A 24,667-nucleotide genomic window follows, 5' to 3' on the forward strand; every position below is an offset into this window, starting at 1 on the left:
TCTGCACGTGTGTATGGGGCATAAAGACCATGTGATATTTCAGTTTTTCTTTTTTAATAAATCTGCAACAATGTCAACAATTCTGTGTTTTTCTGTCAGTATGGGGTGCTATGTGTACATTCATGAGGAAGAAGAATGAACCTAAATGATTTTAGCAAATGGCTGCAATATAACAAAGAGTGAAAAATTTAAGGGGGTCTGAATACTTTGCGTACCCACTGTATATTGGTAGAATTTGTTACAAGCAAAATACAGGGGACAAAATGGGTGGAGTCTATAAGGGATGGGGCTTCTGAAATGGGAGGGGTCAAAATGGAAGGGTGGGGTCTTGCGCCCCACCACCTTAAAACTTCACCAGCCGCCACTGAAAACAAGGTTGAAAAGGTTGTACATCTCAATTTCAAACATCAGAAAGTCAGACTGCATGTCCCCCATATGCAGAAAGACAGACTATGTTCCCATGTATTTGACAATAGAACACAATCAGCTGATTGTTGAAAACCGCGTTTTTAAGGCATGTTTTCAAATACTTTCCTCACCATATACAAAAAAAAATCTGGGTAAGCCAGTTACAATCACCACAATTAATTCAAATTCACTAAACATTTATCAGCAACATTAACCATATCATATTGCAGCGAATGTTCAAACTAGTGAATCTGTAGTAAATGTTTACTGTAGAGGTTGTCTAGTTTTGGGTACATGTTCAATTAATGTATGGTCACGCCTTTAATAGCAGAGGATATAGAAGGTGCTGATTTATCTGACTTTGAAATTAGAAGTCATTTTACAAGCCTTGTTTATGTATTTTTCAGACTCCGGGTATTTTTATCATCCATGTAAAAAGACTGCATTGGCTAATTCACAAAAGAGGTCACCTTGTGATATCTGCCTGTGAGATTTTAACACTTGTTACAATTAAACTGTAGTTCACAGGAAGCTATAGTGGCGACAGTGTTAAAATATCACAGGCAGATATCATAAGGTGACCTTTTTTGTGAATTAGCTAATGCAGTCTTTTCTACTGTTTGTGCTTTACTAAGCGTCTCACTTGACAGTTACTGTATGTTTAATCCCTTCTATACCTCTGTATACTGTAATGCAGTCACTAAATTGCACCTGAAATAATGTAACAAAAGTTGCAGGGGAAAATAAATAAATAGATGACAAGAACTGTCACACAGGTTATCACTCAAGATGGGCTCGGGCATGTTCAAGTTTGCACCTGCCCGATCCCGCCAGGAAGCCGACACTGCAGTCCACTAATCACAGGCACTGAGATATTTCCTTATTCGCAGCTGCAAAGATCAGAAAATGTCTCAGTGCCTGTGACTAGCGGAGTGCAGTGCCAGCTTCCTGGCGGGATCGGGCACGTGCGTGCTCAAACAAGCCTGAGCCCATCTTTAGTTATCACAAAACACCACTAACTTTTAACCAATGAAAATGTTCAGCTTCTTTAGGATTTTTTTTTTTTGAAAATGGAGATAAATTACCAATTTGTGAGAAAGAGGATTTCAATACCTAAAAATGCATTAGGAAAAATACTGATTCTAGATCAGTGGTTCTTAACCTTGTTGAAGGTACTGAACCCCACCAGTTTCATATGCGCATTCACCGAACCCTTCCGGGCCGGGAGCCGAGCTGCACAGCCAGCAGTGAGAGTGAACCAGGGGCAGAGAGAGCTGCGAGTGCGAGCAGACTCAGCGGGCGGCGGCCAGCCTATCATGACAGAGTGAGTGACATGACACTGCGGAGCGGATGCGCCCCCCCCCCCCAGATGTTGCGCCCGGTGCGGCCGCCCCCCCCCCCTGCACCCCCCACGCTACGCCACTGGATGTTATGTATTTCCATGATGACGGCGCGGAGCGGGAGCAGAAGGACATGCCCGAAACTGGAGAAATAGTCCCTGACAGCGAAGTGGTACTAGCGGAGGGTGTGCCGAACCCTCGAGACTGACCCATTGAACCCCTGGGGTTCGATCAAACCCAGGTTAAGAACCACTGTTCTAGATGTATACAATATTTAGGTTTGTGAACATATTCATGTTTTTATCAAAGTTGGTTATTTTCAATAATCCCCTGCCATCTTTTAGTTTCAGTTAAATATACAATTTTACACTAAAGTGATTCTTTTGAATTTATAGACTTAAAATCATTATGCTTTTGTAAAAAAAAAAAAAAAAAAAAAACCTTTACATATATAAATCACAGAATCATAATTAAACACCCTTCATGTTCTTGATAAGCCATTATAATAGAATGAACTTTAAAGTATTCAGTACAGCAATTATGGAATACAAAGGGTGCCAAACAGAATATGCTCCTTGGTTCCTGCACTCCCAATCTGAAAATGCAGCAAATGCAACATTCACTGCTTTATTAAACATGCCTCCTAATTGAAACATGTACTGAAAAAATTAAAGCGGCTATTATCACGCAGCTCTTTCTGAAAATGCTAGCTTCAAAACTTCGAGCCACCAAACTGAAAACTATTCAGCAAGTAAAAAATTCTGACCTTCATTCTTATTTTGGGTAAGTGAATAAGATAATATTGAAGCAATCATATTAAGATTACAGCCAGACAACTAGCATTTTCAGAAGCAGGAGTCAATCCAGGCATCATTTACTTCAGCTACACTGAGGGAGAAGGGGTTTTTAGTTAGTAATGTATGAATGTATGGAGTGGTACCAATAACAATGGGAGCCTCACTACACTGGGTCAGCAACTGTTATCACAAGAAAGGTCACCCTTCACATATAGGTCCCTATTTGATAGACAGTCACTCTTTATCACACACATCAACTGTCTTATAAAATGTATTTAAGCCGAGAGAGGTCAAAACATACACACTGTAAATTATTTTATTAAACCACAATACAAAAGCAGCTAGAAAAATGGCCATTGATTAATTCAGGTATCCATAGTCAATAATTAGATTCTTCAGCCAGTTTTATTCTACAAACATTTGTCAGTACAACCTACTTGGCAGGATTAAAATAAATCATCTTCAACAATCGTGAAAGTGTTTTTTTTTTTTTTTTGAGCAAACATGTAACTTCTTATAATGAGTTTCAGGCTTTTTTTTCCTTACTTAGAAAGGTGGAGCAAAAGTTGTTTGTGGCGGTTTGTGGCTGCCAGCAAGCTTTATCTACAGGTAACATGCCCAACCTGATCATGAGTGCTGCTAATCAGAAACCCCATCAGACTGAGGCATCAATTTTTTGTTGCTGATCAGGACCCTGAACAAACACAAAAACAGCTATGGTGTTCTTGTATGGTGTTGAAGGTAATGCTTTATTACAGGAACATCATTAAATCTTTAATGCTGTAAAAAACATTTTTAATCTTGACAGTATGCTGCTTTAAGTAAAGCCTTACCTTTACCTTCTTACGAGAAGGTTCGGTCTATATTCTAGACTAAGCAGGGTGATTTCTGGCACCTGTGCACAGGTAGCGAATGTAGTTGCACCTAAATTATACCAGAAGCCTGTTTTGTTTTCTAAAATAAAAATTTTCCTAGGTGCTAGGGGTTTCAAATCTGTGACCATGTGAAAAACATTTGTATTTCATCAGAATTAAAAGGTTTTCCTATTTTACTCTGATCAGTCTTTATTTAATAGGACAATAGCTAACTAGTAAAGGCATATAAAGTTGATAAGTTTCTTCCTTGAACAGAAAACAACTGTCATTTGGTATAATAGCAAAAAACAGTTGAGCATTTTTTTATTAGAGAAAATATAAAAATATATTTGCAGACCGGTTTTTGTGCAATATCTGTTTACTTAACTACCTTTATGAATTGAAACAACCCCGAAAACTATTATGCAAAATATACAATATAGGGGGCTTTTCAATTCAACAACTATACACTTAAAGTTAGAAGGAATTTACGCTGAATGTCCATCATTAACTGAAAATACCCTAAATATTAGTGATTGTGGTGTGAAATGTGCTAAACTGTTGTAACCATTGCTTCCTTAAAGTGATTTTAAGGCACAATGTCTATTAATACAGAAAAGCCTTGGTCCTCTGTTGATCGGTATTCGATAGGTAAATGAATATTTACATTGTCTAGCACATTATAAGGGTTTATAATACATAAAAGGAAGCAGCAGAGGTGCAAAAGCACAATGTACAAGTGATCAATGTACATTACTGGCAGAATGTTCCTCCAGAAGCAAAGTGAGTGCACAGTGACAAGAGTGCCCTCTCCAGTGGCAGCGTAAAAGACTGCATGAATTTTTATCCCAGTGTTGTATTGTGTTTGTGATATAAATTTCACTTTCCTATGTGCGTTACAATGTGTGAATAAATGTCTACTGTGTTTTCTTGTGCAGGTTGATAATCTAAAAAAAAAAACCCCAAAAAAGTAGGTATAATTTAGGCAGAATGCATGATATGATCAACAACAACATGTCTTTAACATCAACCAAATTCCATCTAGCTTTGCTTTTCTGCCAATGCAGTTTCTCTTTAACTCCATGTGTGTGACAGAAAAAAACATCTCGTGGATCAGCTGCATAGTATGAAATAGCTATCATATATCAAAAGTGGCACAATGCAGAACGGTTTCAATTTGAGAAGTTAACAGAACTTAACACCGTCAGCATGGAAGGAATGAAGGCACATGCAGATGGAAAAGGAGTGGTTTACATCCCAATGCCGTAGAAAAAAAAAAAAAAAGTGTTAAAGCTGGCACTTCCTTTCCTTTCAACACAGTACTTTTTTCAGTGCTTTCATTGGCAGTCTCGTATAGAGTGAGCACAGGAAAATATGTTGGTCAGGAGTAGATGGGATTATTTAAGGTCATTGAATAGTGGTGGTAAGACTTCCCAAATCCTTTGAATGTGTTTCAGAGTGGTGTAGTTTATAAAGTCTTTGAGCATAAAAAGTTCAGTCATTCTGTAACTAATCCTATTGGTGTGGATGGAAAATTTGTACAGACTGCAGAGCTCTGTCTACCAACAACTGTAGTGCATTGACTGGTTAAGTTCCAAGGCAAACCTAAAGACATTTTATTTTCCATGCAATGAATAGTGGAATCTCCCACTGAATTTATCTCTGTACTTACATGAGTGCAAGCCTTTACAGATACAGGGTAGCAGTCATCTGCTGTGTACCCATCATGCTTTTTGGACAGACACTCTGTGGCCGGAGAGAGTTGGTCATCAAAGACCAAAGGCTGCTGGTCATCTGCCTCTTCACAGATAACAAAAACTGTGTTTGGAGTCTCAAAATCCAGTGAAAGCTCTTTGGCTCGGAATCCATTGCCTGTTGTTGTTTTGGATGAGCTTGTAAACTCCATGGCAGATGTTTGGCAGTGGGTGTGGTTCTCTTTCACACTTAAAGACTTTTGGCCTGAACGCACACAATCAGAAGAATCATTTAGTAACCCAAAGTATGGGCGTGTCCTTCTGAGATTACATGATGGGAGTTTTCGCTGAAGTTTTGCTGACTGCGTAAGGGGGTAAGAAGCATTACTGTCAGAAGACTCGGAGAAAAGATGAGTGGAATTTTCCCCTATCTGAGCAGCAGAACCAACTCTCCTAGGATTCTTAGGATTAAGACTCTTGGCAGGTGCTGTGCAACACTGTAAAACCAAAAATATTAAAATTATGTAACTTTTCAAATCTGGTATTCTTAAAGCTGCTAGGAATGCCACATTCAAAGCAATTTTATTTGAAATTTTGTAACATTTCAATTATGTTTTTGCAGCTAGGAATGATACAGTCAAAGCTATTTTATTTGACAACAGAGTATAAAGGAATGCATTCACTCTCAATAGAATGATGAACCCCAACTGTGGTTACACAGTTTACTTTGCAAACCAAAAAGGAAGTTGAAATCTGCAGATTAATGTGTTTCAAGTATTAGAACATATCTACATCAGGCATGTACGCTGGGGTAAAAAAAAAAAAAAAAAAAAAAAAAAAAAAAAAGATTCATAATGAATATACACCGGAACAATTCTATACCAGGGATTCTCAACCAAAGTTCCATGAAACCCTAGGGTTCCTCCATAGGTTGCTAGGGTTCCTTAAGCAATGAACCGTTTCTGCCTCTCAGATATGTTCCCACTGACAACATTGATCTTTTTAGCTATTTGTAAGGGTGTAATTCTCCACAATGCCCACAAGTGTAAGGAGCATTTTTTCTCACTGATCATCACACTATTGGATCATTAAAGTTATTTTTAGCAGGGGATCCCTGAGAGCGTAAATTTATTTCAAGGGTTCCTTTGTGCTGAAAAGGTTGAGAAAGGCTGTTCTAGACTATCATATGGCAGCGTAACATATGGAAGATACAAGTGTCTTAACTTGCTTTCCAAGAGGCCGGGTGCTTGTGTGCATTGCCAACTTTTCTCCTTTAGTACCAACAAATATGGATTAAACAGGTTGGCTGGTTAAATTCAGGCAAGACACTGTATGAATCTAATTAACACAGAACCTGAATAACTTACATGTGATGGTAAACAAAATTAGGAGTTGACAAACTTGGAAAATGCATGAAAAAACTAAAAGACAACAATAAATTTAGCCGTTAAATTCTTGAAATCTTTTACAAAAATCATATACCAAGTCCAAAGTACAGTATATGCACAATACTATGGGAGCCAGTATAAAATACAGGCAGATAACTTGTCACTGTGATTCATATATGATGCAATGAAAAAAATGGATTTTTGTAAGATCTTACCGTAAAATCCTTTTCTCTTATGGCGCTTTTCCACTGCATGGAACCGTACCGGTTCGGCACGCTTTTGTGCTTTTCCACTGCTGGTACCGCATGGTATAGGGTCGGAACGGTTCGGTACGGTACGGTATAGGTTTGCTTTTCCACTGCATGGAACCGAACGGTACGGCTCTGAAAAAACAGTACCTACTCGATTGTGGTTCCAACAGGTACCAAACTGGTACCATATTCCACAATCCTTTGCATGCAGTCACTACTAGCCACTGATTGGTCAGAGAATCCCACCCACCCCGTTGTTATCCCACCCACTTAACTTTAGTACTACTTTAGTGGAAAAGCAAACCTATACCGTACCGTACCGAACCGTTCCGACACTATACCATGTGGTACCAGCAGTGGAAAAGCAAACCGGGCCAAGCAGGGCCGAGTAGAGCCGAGCTGGTACGAGCCGGTACTTGCAGTGGAAAAGTGCCATTAAGCTCATTGACAGACGTAGTCTTCTTGATTCTCAAGAGCTGGGTTATGTTGTCTCCGCAGGAGTAGGACTAGGCAGAAAGACAAAACGTTCTGGCTCCACCTTAGGGGCAGTCCCTGAGGGTATATCCTCCCTCTCTCTGCTACAGGGAATCAGTTCTGTTTTAAAGCAGTACAGAGAATTTAACCCAACCCAACTCAATGATAGAGGGGCGGGTACTACGTCTGTCAATGAGCTTAAGAGAAAAGGATTTTACGGTAAGATCTTACAAAAATCCATTTTTCTCTATCGCTCATTGACAGACGTAGTCTTCTTGATTCTCAAGAGCTGGGACATCCAGAAGCAGTGCCACAAATGAGGGGTGGGATTGACAAAATCAAATCCAATCTAGAAGGCCCAACCGGTGCCAAACTAGAAGTTTTAAAGGCTCATTATAAACAAAGAATGAGACTAAAGAAAAATTTTCCAACGGAAAAAACCCTCGAGGTAGACCACTGGTCTCCTCAAATTGCGGCCTGCAAAACCTTGCGGCCAAACGAGGCATCAGACGATGCCATTACATCAACTTTATAATGTTTAGTAAAGGTATGCACCGACGACCAGGTAGCCGCCTTGCACACCTGGACCACTGACGCCTGATGGCGAAAGGCCCATGACGCACTAAGTGCCCGAGTGGAGTGCGCCTTAACCACTTGCCGACCGCCGCACGACTATCTACGTCGGCGGTCAGCCCCTCACAGGCAAACTAACGTAGGGCTACGTTGCTTGCTTGTGAGGGTCTAGGGAGCGAGCGCGCGCCCCCGGGGGCGCGCTCCCGCTCCCGCGTGGTCACGGACCCCCCCGCGCGTGTGACCAGCGGACCCGATGTCCGCCGGTCACTCGGCGATCGGCGGGGGAGAGGGAGAATGTCAGGCAGCTTGTGTAAACAAACTGCCTGTCATTCTCCTCGCTGCAAAGACACTGATAAAACGGATCTGGTATGTAGATCCGTTGATCAGTGTCCTTACAGCTAGAGCCACAGCCAATCACAGTAGAAACCACGCCCCTAGGGACACACACAGCCCCTCCCTTCCAAATAAAGTTAACCCCTTCACTACCAGTGTATTTTTACAGTAACAGTGCATATGTATAGCACTGATTACTGTAGAAATGTCACTGGTAACCCCAAAAGTGTCAAAAATGTCAGTCAAGGGTCCGATCTGTCCGCCGCAATGTCGCAGTACCGCAAAAAAAAAATCGCAGATCGCCGCCATTACGCGTTAAAAAAAAAAAAAACACAACAAAAATGACAAAAATCTTTCCCTTTGTTAGTAAACGCGATAACTTTTGCGCAAACCAATCAAAATACGCTTTTTGCGATTTTTTTTACCAAACATAGGTAGCATAAAACAAATTGGCCGAAAATTTTTAAAAATTTTGATTTTTACATTTTTTTTTGGGGGAATTTCATATAAAAAAATGTGAAAAATATTGCTATTTTTGCAAAATTGACGCTCTTTTTTTGTTTATAGCGCGTGATCAAAAAATCGCACAGGTGATCAAATACCACCAAAAGAAAGCTCTGTTTGTGGGAAAAAAGGACGTCAAATTCGTTTAGGTACAGCGTCGCACGACCGCGCAATTGTGCGTTAAATTCACGCAGTGCCGAATCGCAAAATACCCCCTGGTCGGAATGGGGGTAAAATCTTCCGGGGCTTAAGTGGTTAACAGGGAACGGGGGCTCCCGACCCTTAATAGAATAAGCCTGTACTACCGTCTGTCTGATCCATCTGGAAATGGTCGCGGCAGATGCAGGCAACCCCTTTTTGGGTCCATCTGGGATCACAAAAAGTGAATCCGTCTTGCGAAACGAGTCTGTCGTTTTCAAGTATACCCTGATCGCCCGGACCACATCCAAGGAGTGTAAAGCAAACTCTCGCGGATGACTGGGCTTAGGACACAGGGAAGGTAACACAATTTCTTCATTCAGATGAAATTCTGAAACCACTTTTGGTAGGAAGGATGGATTCGGACGAAGAACCACCTTATCTCTATGAACCACCAGATATGGTGAACGACAAGATAATGCGGCCAGTTCTGACACCCTGCGTGCAGAAGTAATAGCCACCAAGAAGGCCACCTTCTGGGACAACGTGGGTAGAGGAATCTCCCTAATATCTTCAAAGGGAGGTTTCTGAAGAACCGACAACACTAAATTAAGATCCCAGGGGGGTAACGGCGCGTGCACTGGCGGAGCCAGATGTCGCACCCCCTGGATGAAATTCCGCACCAAGGAATGAGTAGCTAAAGGCTTCTGAAAGAAGATAGCTAACGCTGAGACCTGACCCTTGATAGTACTCAAGGCCAGTTTCTGCTCAACCCCTTGTTGCAGAAAAGCTAATATTCGACTAATCGAATAAGACCGAGGACGGAACCCCAACGGTTCACACCATGCAATGTAGGACTTCCATGTGCGATGATAAATCTTTCTGGAAGTCGCTTTCCTTGCTTCAACTAGAGTAGGAATAACTGAAGCTGACAAACCTTTGTCCTTCAGCACCTGGGTCTCAATAGCCAGGCCGTTAAAGCCAGCGATCGTAAAGCAGGATGGAAGATCGGTCCCTGAGACAGTAGATCCTCCCTGAGAGGAAGTCTCCACGGGACGTCCGCCACCAGTCTGACCATGTCGGCGTACCAAGCTCGACGAGGCCAGTCCGGAGCTACCAGGATTACTGGAATTCCTTCCTCCTCTATCCTGCGAAGAAGTCTTGGCAGTAACGCGAGAGGAGGGAAGGCATATATTAGCTGGTATAGCCCCCACGGGGCGATCAGTGCGTCTGCGGTTTCTGCTAGAGGATCGCGGGAGCGAGCCACGAATCTCTGAACTTTCCTGTTGAATCGTGATGCCAACAGATCCACATCCGGGGTGCCCCACCGTAGGCACAACTGGTGGAAAACGTCTGGATGGAGGGACCATTCCCCCTGATCCAGGGTCTGACGGCTGAGATAATCTGCCTGCCAATTCTCCACCCCCGGAATGAACACCGCAGAGATTGCTGGAACAAATCGTTCCGCCCAGCGAAGAATGCAAGCCACTTCTTTGGCCGCTCGGACACTCTTGGTGCCCCCCTGGTGATTGACATAAGCCACGGCCGTGGCATTGTCCGACTGGATCAGAACCGGGCTGCCCTGGAGCTGCTCGGTCCAGTGAAATCAGACAAAGTCTGATCGCTCTCAGTTCCAATACATTTATCGGTAACCTGGATTCTTCCGGGGACCAAAGTCCCTGGACAGATAACTGACCGAGAATTCCTCCCCATCCGGATAGACTGGCATCCGTGGTCACTATCGTCCAATATATTGGCAGAAATGACTTTCCCTGGCTGAGCATCGGAGACCGAAGCCACCAGACCAGAGACTCTCTGGTCTGTTTGCTCAATCGGATCTGATTGTCCAGGGATTCCGGATTCCGATTCCATCTGAGAAGAATCTCTTGCTGAAGAATTCGGGTATGGGACTGGGCAAATGGGACTGCTTCGAACGAAGCCACCATCAACCCCAGAACCCTCATGCAAGTCCGAAGGGAAGACCAGCTGTTGGACAGTAACAACTGGACTGCTGATTGAATCTTTCGGAGTTTCCCTACCGGAAGAAAAACTCTTGTCCTGACTGTGTCTAGAATTAGACCCAGATATTCGAGCCTCTGGGTGGGAACCAGAAATGACTTTTGCTGGTTCACCAGCCACCCGAATTCCTGTAAAGAAATCATAGTAATTTCTATGTTTTGTAGCAAGGTCTGAGGAGACTCTGCATGAAGCAGAAGATCGTCTAGGTAACCAAGGATCGATATGCCTCTTTGGCGCAGAAGTGCCAACATTGGGGCCAACACCTTTGTGAAGACCCGCGGAGCCGTGGCGAGACCGAAAGGTAACGCCACAAACTGATAGTGGTTCTCTTCTACGGAAAAGCGTAGAAACCGCTGATGTCCTGCGAAAATGGGAATGTGAAGATAGGCGTCCTTGATGTCTATGGACGCTAGGACATCCCCTGGATGCAGGAAGGCTGCTACTGTGCGAATGGACTCCATTCTGAATCTTCTTATGTTGACATAAGAATTGAGTGCTCTTAAGTCCAGAATTGGACGCACTTTGCCCTCTTTCCTGGGTATTGTAAATAGGTTTGAATAAAACCCTTGAAACCGTTCTGTCCAAGGAACGTGGACTACCACTCCTTGTTGTAGTAAATCTGTGACTGCTCTCCGCAGATCTTCTAAACGATCTGAGGATAGTCGGATATTGGAAGGGAAGAATCGCGCCGGTGGGAGAGATCGAAACTCGATCTTGTACCCTGACCTTATGACTTCGCAAACCCATTTGTCCGGGATTCTGGAAAGCCATGGATCCGGGAACCGGCGAAGACGTCCCCCCACCCCAGTTATGGGTGGGGGCGCACCTTCAGGCTTTGGATGATTTATCTTCAGGTCTGGAGGGGGCGGGCTTTTGCTTGCCCGACCAACGACCCCTGACGCCCCCTGCAGGAGCTTTGGAGGACTTAGTTTTTTCACCCGCGGGACGAAAAAACCTCTTGTGAGCAGAAAAAGAAGGCCCTCGTCTTTGACGAGTTCCTCTACCTTTAAAATTTTGCGGTAAAAAGGTGCTCTTTCCACCCGTGAGATCTTTAATGATCTCATCTAAGTTGGCTCCAAATAGACGCTCTCCTGAAAAGGGGATATTAGCCAATGCTTTTTTGGAACCTTGGTCGGCTAACCAACCTTTTAGCCACAGTGTACGCCTAAGAACCACTGCTGAGACTGATGCTCGCGCCAATAATGGAGTGGCGTCTAACGCCGCATCACACACAAACTGTAACCCCTGTATCATTTGTTCCAACAAATCTGATACCGCCTGAGGGACCTCTTCTAAGTCCCGGCGTAACCACTTGGTCCATTCAGTTACAGCCTGCGAAACCAGACCAATAGCTATTATAGGTCTGAAAGCTGATCCAATCAAGGAAAACATGGTGCGAGACATAGCTTCTATCTTGCGATCCACTGGATCTTTAAAAGACGGAGCGTCTTCTAAAGGAATAACCGTGGCTTTATTCAATCTAGCAATTGGTGAATCCACCACAGGTGGTTCTGTCCATTTCTTAATAAGGGTTTCCTCAAACGGATAACGCCTGTCAATGCGTTTAGAAATAGTAAAAGTGCGTTTTGGCAGACGCCATTCTTCTTCGATTGGATTGCCAAAACATTTGGGCAATGGAAAAACCTTCGCCACTTTGATGCGTTTTTTAGTCCCAAAAGGGATTTCAGTTTCAGCTATTTCCGATGGAATACCCTGTAACCTTAAGGTCTCTTGAACAGATACAATCAGTGCGTTTACCAACGCTTCCTCTCGGGCTATGACGGATGCCGAAACATCCTCCTCACTGTCTGAAGAGACAGGACCCGAGACACCAATCCCAGATGAAGTACCTGCAACTGCAGAAATGGGCTCAGAGTCTGAATCCGAGGTTTCAGATAATATGGGGTTAGGCGGGGGTCGCTTTCTTGCGCCCTGTCCCTGACAAGCCACTTCCACCCGGGACACAAAAGTTTCCATAATAGCTGACAATGATTCAATTGTCAATGGGGTGCTGGAGGATCCCGCAGACCCCTCGAGGGGATCCGGAGGAGATACATGAGTGGCAGGGTCCATGTTAATTCAGGACACCTTTGCCAGCAAAACAAAAAAACTTTTTCTTTTTTTTTTTTTTTTTTGTGAGTCTCCCCTTAGCGCAATAGCGCCCCTCAGAGTACCTGCTTCTCGATCCCACAGAGAGAGAGAGAGGGACCCCCAAGGCTCACCAACCGATGCAGTGCAGTTTCCAACCAACTGCAGTCAGCGTCTGTCTTACACAGACTGGAAGGAGCTGTTTGCTTTTTCCCGGGTAGAAGGACGTGGCTCCGCCCCCTGTGTACGCCTTCCGGCGTTCCCAGCTCTCCACGAGGTAGCTGGGCTCACAAAACATGGCCGCCCCCATAGAAGAGACATAAGACTCCAAAAACATGGCGGCCGGCGTGACCTGAGGACATACATGCATTCGGTCTACGGCAAAATGGCGGCGGACCGCCGAAATCGTTTTCCCAGCACATCCACCTGCATCTCTGCTAAGAGGCGATATATGGATCTACAGGAGATACACTACACATAAGGTAGGATTATACCTCCTATGTCTGCTGTAATGTTACAGTCTGCTGGGTAGAGTGTTAGCTCTTAAACCAAGTCCACTTCCCACAAACACATGCTGTATTACAAGGGGGACTTGTAAGTATCAGATATATACTGACCATATATGGAGGGGCCCATAATACATACTGCCTCATAACGAGGAAAAAAGGGAACGTTTACTCACCATACCGAACCGACAGGCACCCTCTCTTCACAATTCCCTCTCCACCGGGGTGGGGGTTTGTGGACCACTCCGGACGCCTCGACTCTCTGGTACCTGGCGTCCAAACGAGACTTAACTCGCAAGGTCAGTCCCTCCACTGGGACTCCGTCGCGGCCGACCCAGCGCGGAGCTCTGGTCTGCACGCGCTCGTAGGCAGAAACCGGGGTGACCACTGGATCTCAACATCCAGCCCGTCGCCCGGCCCCGCATACTTACTTGAATATGTCGCGGCCGACCAAGCGCAATGCCATGGTCTGCGCGCGCTCGTAGGCCGGCTGGGGTGACCACAAGTGTCGCCCAGTCCGGCATTTTTGCTTGAAGATCTCACAGGAAAAAACACTGGAGAAAACTACCTAAAAAAATGTCTTTTTCTTAAAGAAAAAAAGTCTTGCCAGGACCAAAAGATCCCAGCAAGGAACTTAGGTCCTTACTCCTGACTAGACAGAAAAAAACTGATTCCCTGTAGCAGAGAGAGGGAGGATATACCCTCAGGGACTGCCCCTAAGGTGGAGCCAGAATGTTTTGTCTTTCTGCCTAGTCCTACTCCTGCGGAGACAACATAACCCAGCTCTTGAGAATCAAGAAGACTACGTCTGTCAATGAGCGATAGAGAAATAAATATTTGAAATTGACTACATAAATCTGATTCACATCACTTACGCTGTCTACCAATTTAGTGAAGGAACCACTGGAGGATCGGCTTCGCCATTTCATTTGTAGTTGAGGCAAGAGACTGTTAAAGGTACGTGCACTCCATGTCCTCTGTCTGGCCGCATCAGCTTCTTCTACTTCACTGGCCTTGTCATCCCCACTCAAATCAACACTAGTGTAATCTGCAGTTAGCCAATCGGACACAGAAGCAGGGCTAGTTACACTTCTCTTTAGGCTTCCTTCCTACAATGGCAGCCATAACATAAGACAGAGGATATATATAACAAACTAAATCTTTATGTACCATTTCATTTATGCTGAAATTCTTATTCCACTGAATTATCAACTATGTAGAGAATAAAAACATGACATAACATTTTTATTTTCTGTGCAGAATTGACCATTTGTTGAGTTTTTTTTTTTTTTTTTTTTTTTTTTTAATTGTAAACAGGAACATGCAAATGTGGCAGAGTTTAGAAGAATAATGGCACCCTAATGCACATCTTGCCACAATTTGGATTTGCAGGCAAAATTCTGCTTGCGATTCCAAATCGCTTAATGTGAACGTCGCCTAAGAGAAAGAATACTTAGGGCATGTAAATGAGCAGGTCTAACAAAGCCATTATATTAAACAGCAACAATATCTGAAGAAATCTTGTTCTATTTGCACCAAGTACAAATGGAGATGGCAGTTAAAGCAAGTGTTGCTGTCTTTTGTCCCACTGGAAAGATTCATGGTATGTGTCAAGAACAGGAAGGGAGATGACATTTCTGCTTACTTGGGCAGTTCTTATTGCAACAAGTGTTTCCCCCTCTATTTCTGACAATGTGAAAACTCTAAATAACTGTAGACCTTCCTTCACGATTAGTTCCAGGGACACTGGTCAACAGGACAAATTCAGAGGGGGCTTCTAACCCTACCCTATCCAAAACAAGAAAAAAAAATGGGCTTTAGATACTTTAATAAGTGGAAGCAATGAGCAAATTTTGCTCAACTGCAACTGATCTGGGGATCATATAAACAAAGGAACAAAGCCATCATATTTTTGACTCTATGTGCATGACAAAAAATGGTCATCAAGCTGAACACCTTTGTCAACAGAGGTCAGTCAAGTGTTGGCATCAGATGAGCTGAAAGTGAACTAAGGTAATGATGCTGAATTACATGAGCAGCCTTAGCCTTTTGGAAAGGTATAACCCACAAGACAATTGACTGATACCCTATACCAAGCCGTTCTTGATTAAGAACAGCAAGAGGCCAAAAATAAAAAAAATAAAATTAATGTACAATCTGTACACAATTGTGGGCAGTGGAAAGGTATTGGTAATATCTATATGTTCCACAATGGAAACAAGTACAATCTAGTTTACTGGACCTCACTGGCTGCCATCATTTCATACACTGCCTACCCTAAAAAAAAAAGCACATGATCTCATCAAATCTGGAAAAGCATATATTTTAAAGTATGCTGAACTATACCAGAAGACTGAAGAAAGAATTACTTTCAGGCAAAACAGTGTGCTGTGTAACGATAAAGAGAACCTATACACAAGAAGCTTACTATGAACACTGCTAAGTAGCGTGAGAGCAATTCTGCTTATCTGGGATTTGTGTAATATGAGTGTACAATCATCTTACCAGTTTAGAAAATGTCATATGTTGTTCTTTCTGAATTGTGTGTGTCATGAATAAGGGGGCCGGGGATACCGGATCAGACTAGATTTACAAGATATGCCTGTGTACATTACGTAAAGATATATTTAGCTTCATGATATTTCAAATGGAGACAGGTGAAAAGAATTTAACTCTTTACTTGAAAATTTTGAGTTTAAATGGGTTAAAACCTTTGCCAGCACAGGAAAAAAGGTGGCTTTTCCCAACAGAGACAGCATTAAAAATCTAACAGATTTTAATTTCCATTATTTTTATTAAAAAATATATATATATTTTATGGCTGCCAGCTGAAAGAAGTGTCTCTGCCACCTTGAGCCCAACACCTGCCTGATTTTTAATGAACAAGAAAAGTGCAGCGCTAAACAATAAATAGGAATATGAACTAATACTTAAAGTCCAATAAATGTGTAAAGACACCAATCCGCAGAAGTAGTCTCAGCAGGAAAAGGACCACCGGTGATGACAGATGTAACCATTCAGGGAAGATAAAGGGTGACTCGGAATGGTAGCTTCACACCCAAGGTGAGTGATAAAATCTGCTTACCAGATTGTAAGACCACTAAATTATAGGTGGTCAAATGAAGCATATATCAGTAGGTCTGTCATGGAATGGGAAGCCAGTTCAGCAGGCCCAAATGAATCCCAGGGAATGTAAAACAAAAGACGCTTCCATAGTGCATTAAATGGTACCATGCGCTTACAAGATCCAGTCTGTAAAACAGCGTGTAAATAATGGTGTTCTTGTGGACTTCACCTCGTGTATCTGGCTCCGAATATAAGCCAGCAAATCGGGTAAAACAAACGTGGACCCCGATGGTATCGTTTAATGCACTATGGAAGCATCTTTTGTTTTACATTCCCTGGGATTCGTTTGTGCCTGCAGAACAGGTTCCCATTCCATGACAGACCTACTGATATATGCTTCATTTTACCACCTATAATTTAGTGGTCTTACAATCTGTTAAGTAGATTTTATCACTCACCTTGGGTGTGAAGCTACCATTCTGAGTCACCTTTATCTTCTCTGAATGCTTACATCTGTCATCACCTTTGGTCCTTTTTCTGCTGTGACTAGTTCTGTGGATTGGTGTCTTTACACATTTATTGGACTTTCAGAATTATTTCATATTACCAGTTTATTTATTGTTTAACGATGCACTTTTCTTGTTCATTAAAAATCAGGCAGGTGTTGGGCTGCATTCTGCCTGATGACCTCAAGGTGGCAGAGCCACTTCTTACAGCTGGCAGGAAACCATTGTGGGACTACTTTGTCCCCTATTATGGGTTCCAAGTGGCCATCTTGAGGAGGCTGGCATCTCCTATTGGATACCACAAACGTGCAAGATTTGAGTTGCCATTTTGCCACTGAAATGCTTAAAGTGGTTTTAATGGTTTAATTTAAAAAACAAAAAAAAAAACAACAACATCGCATTATAAGAATGAATTAAGGTAAAAAACCCTAAGGTTTTTAAAGAACCATTTCATATGTTAAGTAAAGAGTTGTTAGGGTTGTGGAAGGCAAAGGCGGGGGAAGTATTCAAATAGAGTAGGGGAATGTAGAGAGTATTCAGAGTAGTGAAGTGGTATGTATGAAGTTGTTAGGGTGGAGAAATGGAAAATTAGGGAAGGCAAAAGCAGGGAGTACAGTAATCCCCCGCTACATCGCGGTTCAGTTTTTGCGGTCCCGGTAATTCGCGTTTTTTTTTTGTAATGTTATTTTACTATATAAATCATTAAAAATGAAAGATTTTTGTGTTTTTCATAGCTCTTGCTCTGTCTCTAAGTATCTTTTATGTTTTTAAATGAGTTTCTATTGTTTTAAAAGTGTGTTTAAAGACCTTAAAATGCTTCTACACGTACAGTGACAGTAAAAAAATCATGCCTACAATGCATTTTAATAGGGTTTTTCTATTTTGCCGAATTTCACTTTTCGCGGCTGGGTCCGGAACGTAACCCCCGCAATGGAGGGGGGTTTACTGTATTCAGAATAAAGAAGTGATAAGTGATAAGATACTTGTTAAAAATAAGGAGAAGGAATTGAGTAAAGGAAAATAGGTCAGCAAAGCATGGAAGCAATAAGCTAAACAGCTCAAAAAGAAAGAATCCAATATTTCCATTATAAAAACAATACATTTGTAAATGTATGTCTTGTGCATATCATGATTAAAACACGATATACTGACCTGAAGTGCATATGTGTTGAAAGAGAAACAGTCTGTGTTATCTCCAGCTGAGATAACAAAAACTTCATCACTGTGGGAATCAGTCACTGTGATTGTGGACGAGGTGGGATCTTCATGGTGCATCTGCTGAGAAACATCTGCAGCTACAGTACAAAAAGAGTAATAAGAGGGATGTTTGCCCTGCAGCCAGACATTGTATTCCAGCAAAATATGTCAAACAGGGAGCTTACAAAATATTCTTTCAGAACGCTTGCTAAAAACATCAAAATGCTTCAGATTTCACAGCATAACAAATCACATTAAAGTTATATTGTCTTCCTAAGTCCTGACAATAATAACAGAACATGGGAACAGCACTGCTAGATCCTCCATGTTATGGTAAAAAAAAAAAACCTGGACATAATTTATTAAAGGTTCACAGCGCGCCCCCTTTTTCTCCAGTGAAATAATGCCTATGTGCAATCATGTACTATTAAGCAATACTATAAATAGTGCAACAGTTTTACACTATGGAAGAATTCCCTTGCTTTTCTTTCCACCTATGATTCACATTGAGACTACATAGAGATTGGAGGCACAGAGCAAAAGAAGTGGAGGAGAGATCAGAGGAAAAACACCTGGCTACTTGGAAATTATAGTGCATTCATTTTACATCTATTTGGTGAGTGGGAACACTTTGAAAACACATCAGATCTCTATGGGGCAAAATATCATACAGATATGGACTGAGTAATGGGTTAGGAATGAAAGGATGCCACATCGTTTGATGGAAATTAAAATTATCAACCTACAGAGGGATGAATTCAAAGACACCCCGAAAATCAAAGTGAAAAAAATGATGCAGCAGGCTAGTCCATTTTGTTGAAATTTTATTGCAGCAATTCAAAATGGTACTCAGTAGTTTGTATGGCCCCCACGTGCTTGTATGAATGCCTGACAACATCAGGGCGTGCTCCTAAAGAGACGACGGATGATGTCCTGGGGTATTTCCTCTGTGATCTGGACCAGGGCATGACTGAGCTTTGAACAGACTGAGGTGCAAATTGGCGGTGTCAGGTAGACTGAAACATAATGTCCCAGAGGTGTTCTATTGCATTTAGGTCAGGTGAGTGTGGGGGCCATTCAATAGTATCAATTCCTTCATCCTCCAGAAACTAGCTGCATACCCATGAGGCCAGTCATTGTCATGTACCAGGAGGAATCCAGGACCCACTACACCAGCGTAGGATCTGACAATAGGTCCAAGGATTTCATCCTCATACCAAATGGCAGCCAGGGTGCCATTGTCTAGCTTGTAGAGGTCTGTGCGTCCCTCCATGGATACGCCTCCCAAGACCATTCCTGACCCACCACCAAACCGGTCATGCTGAACAATGTTACAGGCAGCATAACGTTCTCCATGGCTTCTCCAGACCCTTTCACGTCTGTCACATGTGCTCAGAGTGAACCTGCTCTCATCTGTGAAAAGCACAGTGCGACAGTGGTGGACCTGCCAATTCTGGTGTTCAATGGCACTTGCCAATCGAGCTCCATGGTGCCACACAGTGAGCACAGGGCCCACTAGAGGACATCAGGGCCTTAGGCCACCTCATGAATTCTGTTTCTGATTGTTTGATCAGAGACATTCACAGAAGTAGCCTGTTGGCGGTCATTTTGTAGGGCTATGGCAGTGCTCATCCTGTTCCTCCTTTCATAAAAGGAACAGATACCGGTCCTGCTGATGGGTTAAGGACCTTCTAACCACTCTGTCCAGCTCTCCTAGAATAACTGCCTGTCTCCTGGAATCTCCTCCATGCTCTTGAGACTGTGCTGGAAAACACAGCAAACCTTCTGGCAATAGCATGTATTCATGTGCCATCCTGGAGGCGTTGGACTGCCTGTGCAACCTCTATAGGGTCCAGGTATTGCCTCATGCTTCCAGTAGTGACACTGACCCTATCCAAATGCAAAACTAGTGTAAAACAGTCAAAAAAGATGAGTAGGGAAAAAAAAATGTAATTTGCCTTCACCTGTAAAACCATTCCTGTTTTGGAGTTTGCCTCATTGTTGTCTATCTAGTGCACCTGTTTTTAATGTCATTAACACCAAAGCAACTGAAACTGATTAGCAAGCCCCTCTGCTACTTAACTGACCAGATCAATCTCCCAGAGTTATACATTAGAGCTGAACGATTCTGGATAAAATGAGAATCACGATTTTTCTTGCTTAGAATAAAGACCACGAATGTCTCACGATTCTCGGCATAACATCATCTTTTACATTATACAAAAAAATTGGACTAACTTTACGGTTTCCTTTTTTTTTTTTCTTTAATTAATTAAAGTGTATTTTTTCTCAAAAAACTGCGCTTGAAAGACTTTGGCGCAGATACAGTGTGACATAAAAGATTGCAACGATCTCCATTTTATTCTCTAGGGTACCTGCTAAAATATATACATATAATGTTTGCAGGTTCTAAGTAATTTTCTAGCAAAAAAAAGGCTGAGTGGCAGTTCACACTTCCGCGTTTGCGGAGATCGCATGTAATTCGGAGCGCACTGCTCCTTCATTACATGCGATCTCATGTGCGGATGCGAGTTCAGCCATACACTTTGTATGGCTGAATTCGCAGCGCATCCGCAGCAAACTCGGACATGAGGCTTTTTTTGAGCCGCATCAGAATCGGGTCGCACAGTGGTTCACACTTGTGCGATCCGATTCTGTGCGAACTTGCAGATCGCAACTGGGGGTGTCGTTAACTTTTAATTTAGTCTTAGTCTTTAAGAGGGTAAACTGCCCTCACTTACAGACAGACATTCCTTTGATCTAAGTACAAAATGATACATTGTAAAGCAGTGTGTTTATAGTTATCTAGCAGCCTTAACAATGTTGATAAACATTTGCCGGACGCTCTATTTTTTTTTTCCTTTGAGCCCCCGTTCACACTAGGGCGACCTGGTCGCCTGACAGGTCGCCCGCCATACAGAAGCTATGGACCCGTTCTAATAGGAGCGACACAAGTCGCTCCGACTTAGAAAAAGGGTCCGGAGCTTCTTTGGGGCGACCCGGAGCGACCTGCATAGACTTCAATGTTATGAAGTCCGTGCCGGCTGCTCTGAGGTCGCGGGGCGAGCAGCGCGCCGCGACCTGTGAGGTCGCCCGGCGAAGTAGCGTTGCCCCAGTGTGAACGGGGGCTTACAGCTGTGAGTGAGCAGAGAGCAGCTCTCTAAGAATCGAGGACATGCCGTTTTTACATCATGAGGGGATAAGGGGGGGGGGGGGGGGCGATTTTTTAACAATTAATTATGCAGCTCAAATATACATATACATACATACATACATATATATATATTATATATATATATACATATATACATACATACATACATACACACACACACACAGTTAGGTTCATATATATTTGGACACAATTTTTACTTTCTTTTAGGTATTTACCAAAATATATTCAAGCTATAGTTCTATAATGGATATTGATAGTGCACACTCTCAGGTTTAAATTTGAGGGTATGTACATCCAAATCGGAGGAAGAGTTTAGGTATTACAGCTCTTAAGAATAGCCACCCCTTTTTCAAGGGACCGAAAGTAATTGGACAATTGAATCAAAAGCTGTTTAATTGCCAGGTGTGGGCTACTCCTTGATTTTTTTTTTTTTCATCAGTTAAGCAGGTAAAAGGTCTGGAGTTGATTCTAAGTTTGTTATTTGCATTTGGAATCTGTTGCTGTTATCCTACATCATGCGTTCAAAGGAGCTGTCAATTCAAGTGAAACAGGCCATTGCAAGGCTTCAATAACTAAACAAATTCATCAGAGAGATAGCAGCCAAATTAGGAGTTGCCAAATCAACAGTTTGGTGCATTCTGAGGAAAGAAAAATTCACTGGTGAGCTCAGCAACATAAAAAAGGCCTGAACGTCCATGAAAGATGGTAAAGAAAAACCCATTCACAATATCCAGGTGAAGCAGAGGCGTAACTAGAACCTTCAGGGCTACGGTGCAAGAAACCACGAAGGGCACCCATGGACCCCTGGCCCGGGGCCCTTCCCTTCAAGCCTGGGGCTCTTCCCACTGATCCTGGGCCCTTTACTCTCGTTGTGGGGCCCTTTATTACGGTCCCGCAGCGGGACCCTTTCACAAGTTCTGCAGTGGGCCCCCTTCCTGCCATCTTAAGACCTCCCCACGGTGGTGAAATGCCAGGGCCCAGTTGCAAGTGTGACCTTTGTGATCCTGGATCCTGGAAGTTCACCCACTGGTGTCAGTAGTTTTTATTGTTAGGTATTTTATTTGTATTATTTAATAATTTTATTTTATTTCTTTACAATGTCACTGACTATGACTCTGTCCATTCAGAAAAGGAAGGAGCTGGTAAATTACATATATACTGACCCCTTCCTGGTTCTCTATTGTGGCACATCCCCTGCAGCAGCCAGCAGGAGATGTGAGGGAGCACAGTGGGGGAAGGGGGCAGCACAGTGGGGGGGGGGGGCAGCACATTGGGGGGGCAGCACAGTGGGGGGGGGACCAGGGGAGCACACATGGGGCCCGGTTCACTCTCCAGGAGGTGGGTGTATCATTGTCAAAGTCTACAATCAAGAGAAGACTTCACAAGAGCAAATACAGAGGATTCACCACAAGGTGCAAACCATTCATAAGCCTGAATAGAAAAGCCAGATTAGAACTTATTAGTATAAGTTGTAAGGGAACGCATGATGCAGGGTCTTTGGCGGGAAGCAGAGTCCCAGGAGGGAGAGTACAGCTGTCTCTCCTGTCAGAGGAAGCGGGTGTCCCAGGTGGCAGCCTGGGAATGCAAAAAGTGTGAAGCTGAGCTGCAGAGGGGATTCGGTGTGCCGAGAACCATCGGAGAGAGAGAGAGAGGGGTCCAGTTCCAGGAAAGCCTACAAAGGTTGTGAGTACTGTGGACTGCCCCTGGGGGTCTGCCTAGTGTCAGAGGGGACCACTCCAGATAAGGTTCTAGGGATCCAGGAGTCAGCTAGTGGTTAAAGGGGGTGCCTAGTCAGAGGACCCTGAAGCATTAGAGGGGGTACCTACGTAGAGGGCCCTGAAGGTTAAAGGGGGTGCCTGTAGTTGGGCCCTGAAGAGTCAGTGTACAGTGGGAAGTGCACAAGGTTAAGAGTTGCAGCAGCACAAGTATCTACACAGAGCTACATCAGCCAGTGCAGGGCTGGAGGGAGCTGTTCAGTGACTTTTGAGCTAAAGCAGTGTCAGGAGTCAAGTGTTTTACAGTTATGGATCTTCTGAGTTAAAGTCGAGGTTCCAGCACATTTTCAGAAGAACAGTATCTATAGTAGTCAGGAAGCGCTGTTCGGCATTCAGCTGGCGTCAAGACAGCGCCAACAGGCATTTTTCTTCAAGTGTCCCAAAGTGTACCTAGATGAGCCAGAGGAGTATCCCACTCATTCCCTTCTCCCATCCCTTAAATACAATAAAACAAAACAAACCAAAGATGCCAGAATGGTCATTGCCTCAGTTCTCACACCTGGGTTCACAACTCAAAAGTGTTGGAGGTGTCTCCGGTAATAATGGCAGACCCACATCAGGCACAAGGCCTGGAAAAACTGCTATATATATATATATATATATATATATATTTATTTAGGGGGGCATGGTTTCAGCATGGAGCAGTGAAGTCGCACTTTAGGTGAGCTCCTTCGGGGGATCCTTTCATTTACTTCTGCCAGCTCTTTATTATACCGTGCAACCTCTCCCTCACTATGGGTAAATGCAACAAAAGGTCCTTACACTCGAAAACCCCGACTTCGGGATCTATCAAACGCTTCCTGGCGGTGAAGCCGGCGGAATCACTAGACGCCGGTGATCTGGCCTGCTCGCCTCCTAGAGTTGGCTCCGCCTCCCGCCAATGGCCTCCATCGCGCCACAGCTCCCCAGCTTCCTCATACGGCTTGGACAGAGAGGGCTTTTCCCCATGGAGTTCAGAGGTGGCTGCACTGGTCAGCGGTCTCCCTACTTAAACAGAGCTTGCCTCTATGTTTCACTGCCTTGAAAAAGCCATCAAAAAAGAGGTTTTAGCAGTTCGCTCGGACCTGTCTCAGGTTTTGCATCGGATGGAGGAGACTGAAAGCCGGCTTGATCATCACGCGGCGGCCATAAGGGACCTTCAGCAGCATTCCAGACGCATGGCAATTGCTCACAGAATGACCTTATACAAAATAGAAGATCAGGAGAACAGGAATCGGATCACAGGAAACAGGAGAACAACATCCGGATCCGCGGCCTCCCTGAGGCGGCTAAAGATGATGATTTACTAGCCCCAATCCGTGGCATATTTAACAAACTGTTGGGTCACCCCTCCGATCATCCTATTAGGATAGACAGAGCCCACCGGTCGCTCAGGCCGCAGAATCTCTCTACTGACCTGCCACGTGACATGATCTGCCGGGTCCATTTCTTTGAGGAAAAAGAACAAATAATGACCAAGGCTAGAGAGGCAGCATCTTTGACGGGGCAACACTCTCATTCTTTCCTGATCTAGCTAGGGAGACCTTGAAATGTCGCCGAGCCCTCTGCCCTTTAACGGAGAAACTCCGCCAAACTAATATA

At 43.5% G+C, this 24,667-nt stretch overlaps 1 protein-coding gene across 1 annotated transcript in view; it reads right to left on the reverse strand.

Annotated features, from left to right (window-relative positions):
* Positions 1-4,726: 4,726 nt before the first annotated feature.
* LOC309556078 (uncharacterized protein) overlaps positions 4,727-24,667 on the reverse strand; it is a 116,420-nt gene continuing 96,479 nt past the window's right edge. Inside the window, exons 5-7 of the mRNA XM_082258396.1 lie at positions 18,092-18,234; positions 14,243-14,476; positions 4,727-5,590 (exon numbers count right to left, since the gene is read on the reverse strand). Coding sequence (XP_082114522.1) covers positions 4,898-5,590; positions 14,243-14,476; positions 18,092-18,234 — 1,070 coding nt within the window. The 3' untranslated portion in view covers positions 4,727-4,897. The remainder of the gene's footprint in view (positions 5,591-14,242; positions 14,477-18,091; positions 18,235-24,667) is intronic.

The sequence above is a fragment of the Pelophylax lessonae genome (assembly GCF_965119305.1).
Source record: "Pelophylax lessonae genome assembly, chromosome: 1".
In the NCBI taxonomy this organism is placed as follows: Eukaryota; Metazoa; Chordata; class Amphibia; order Anura; family Ranidae; genus Pelophylax; species Pelophylax lessonae.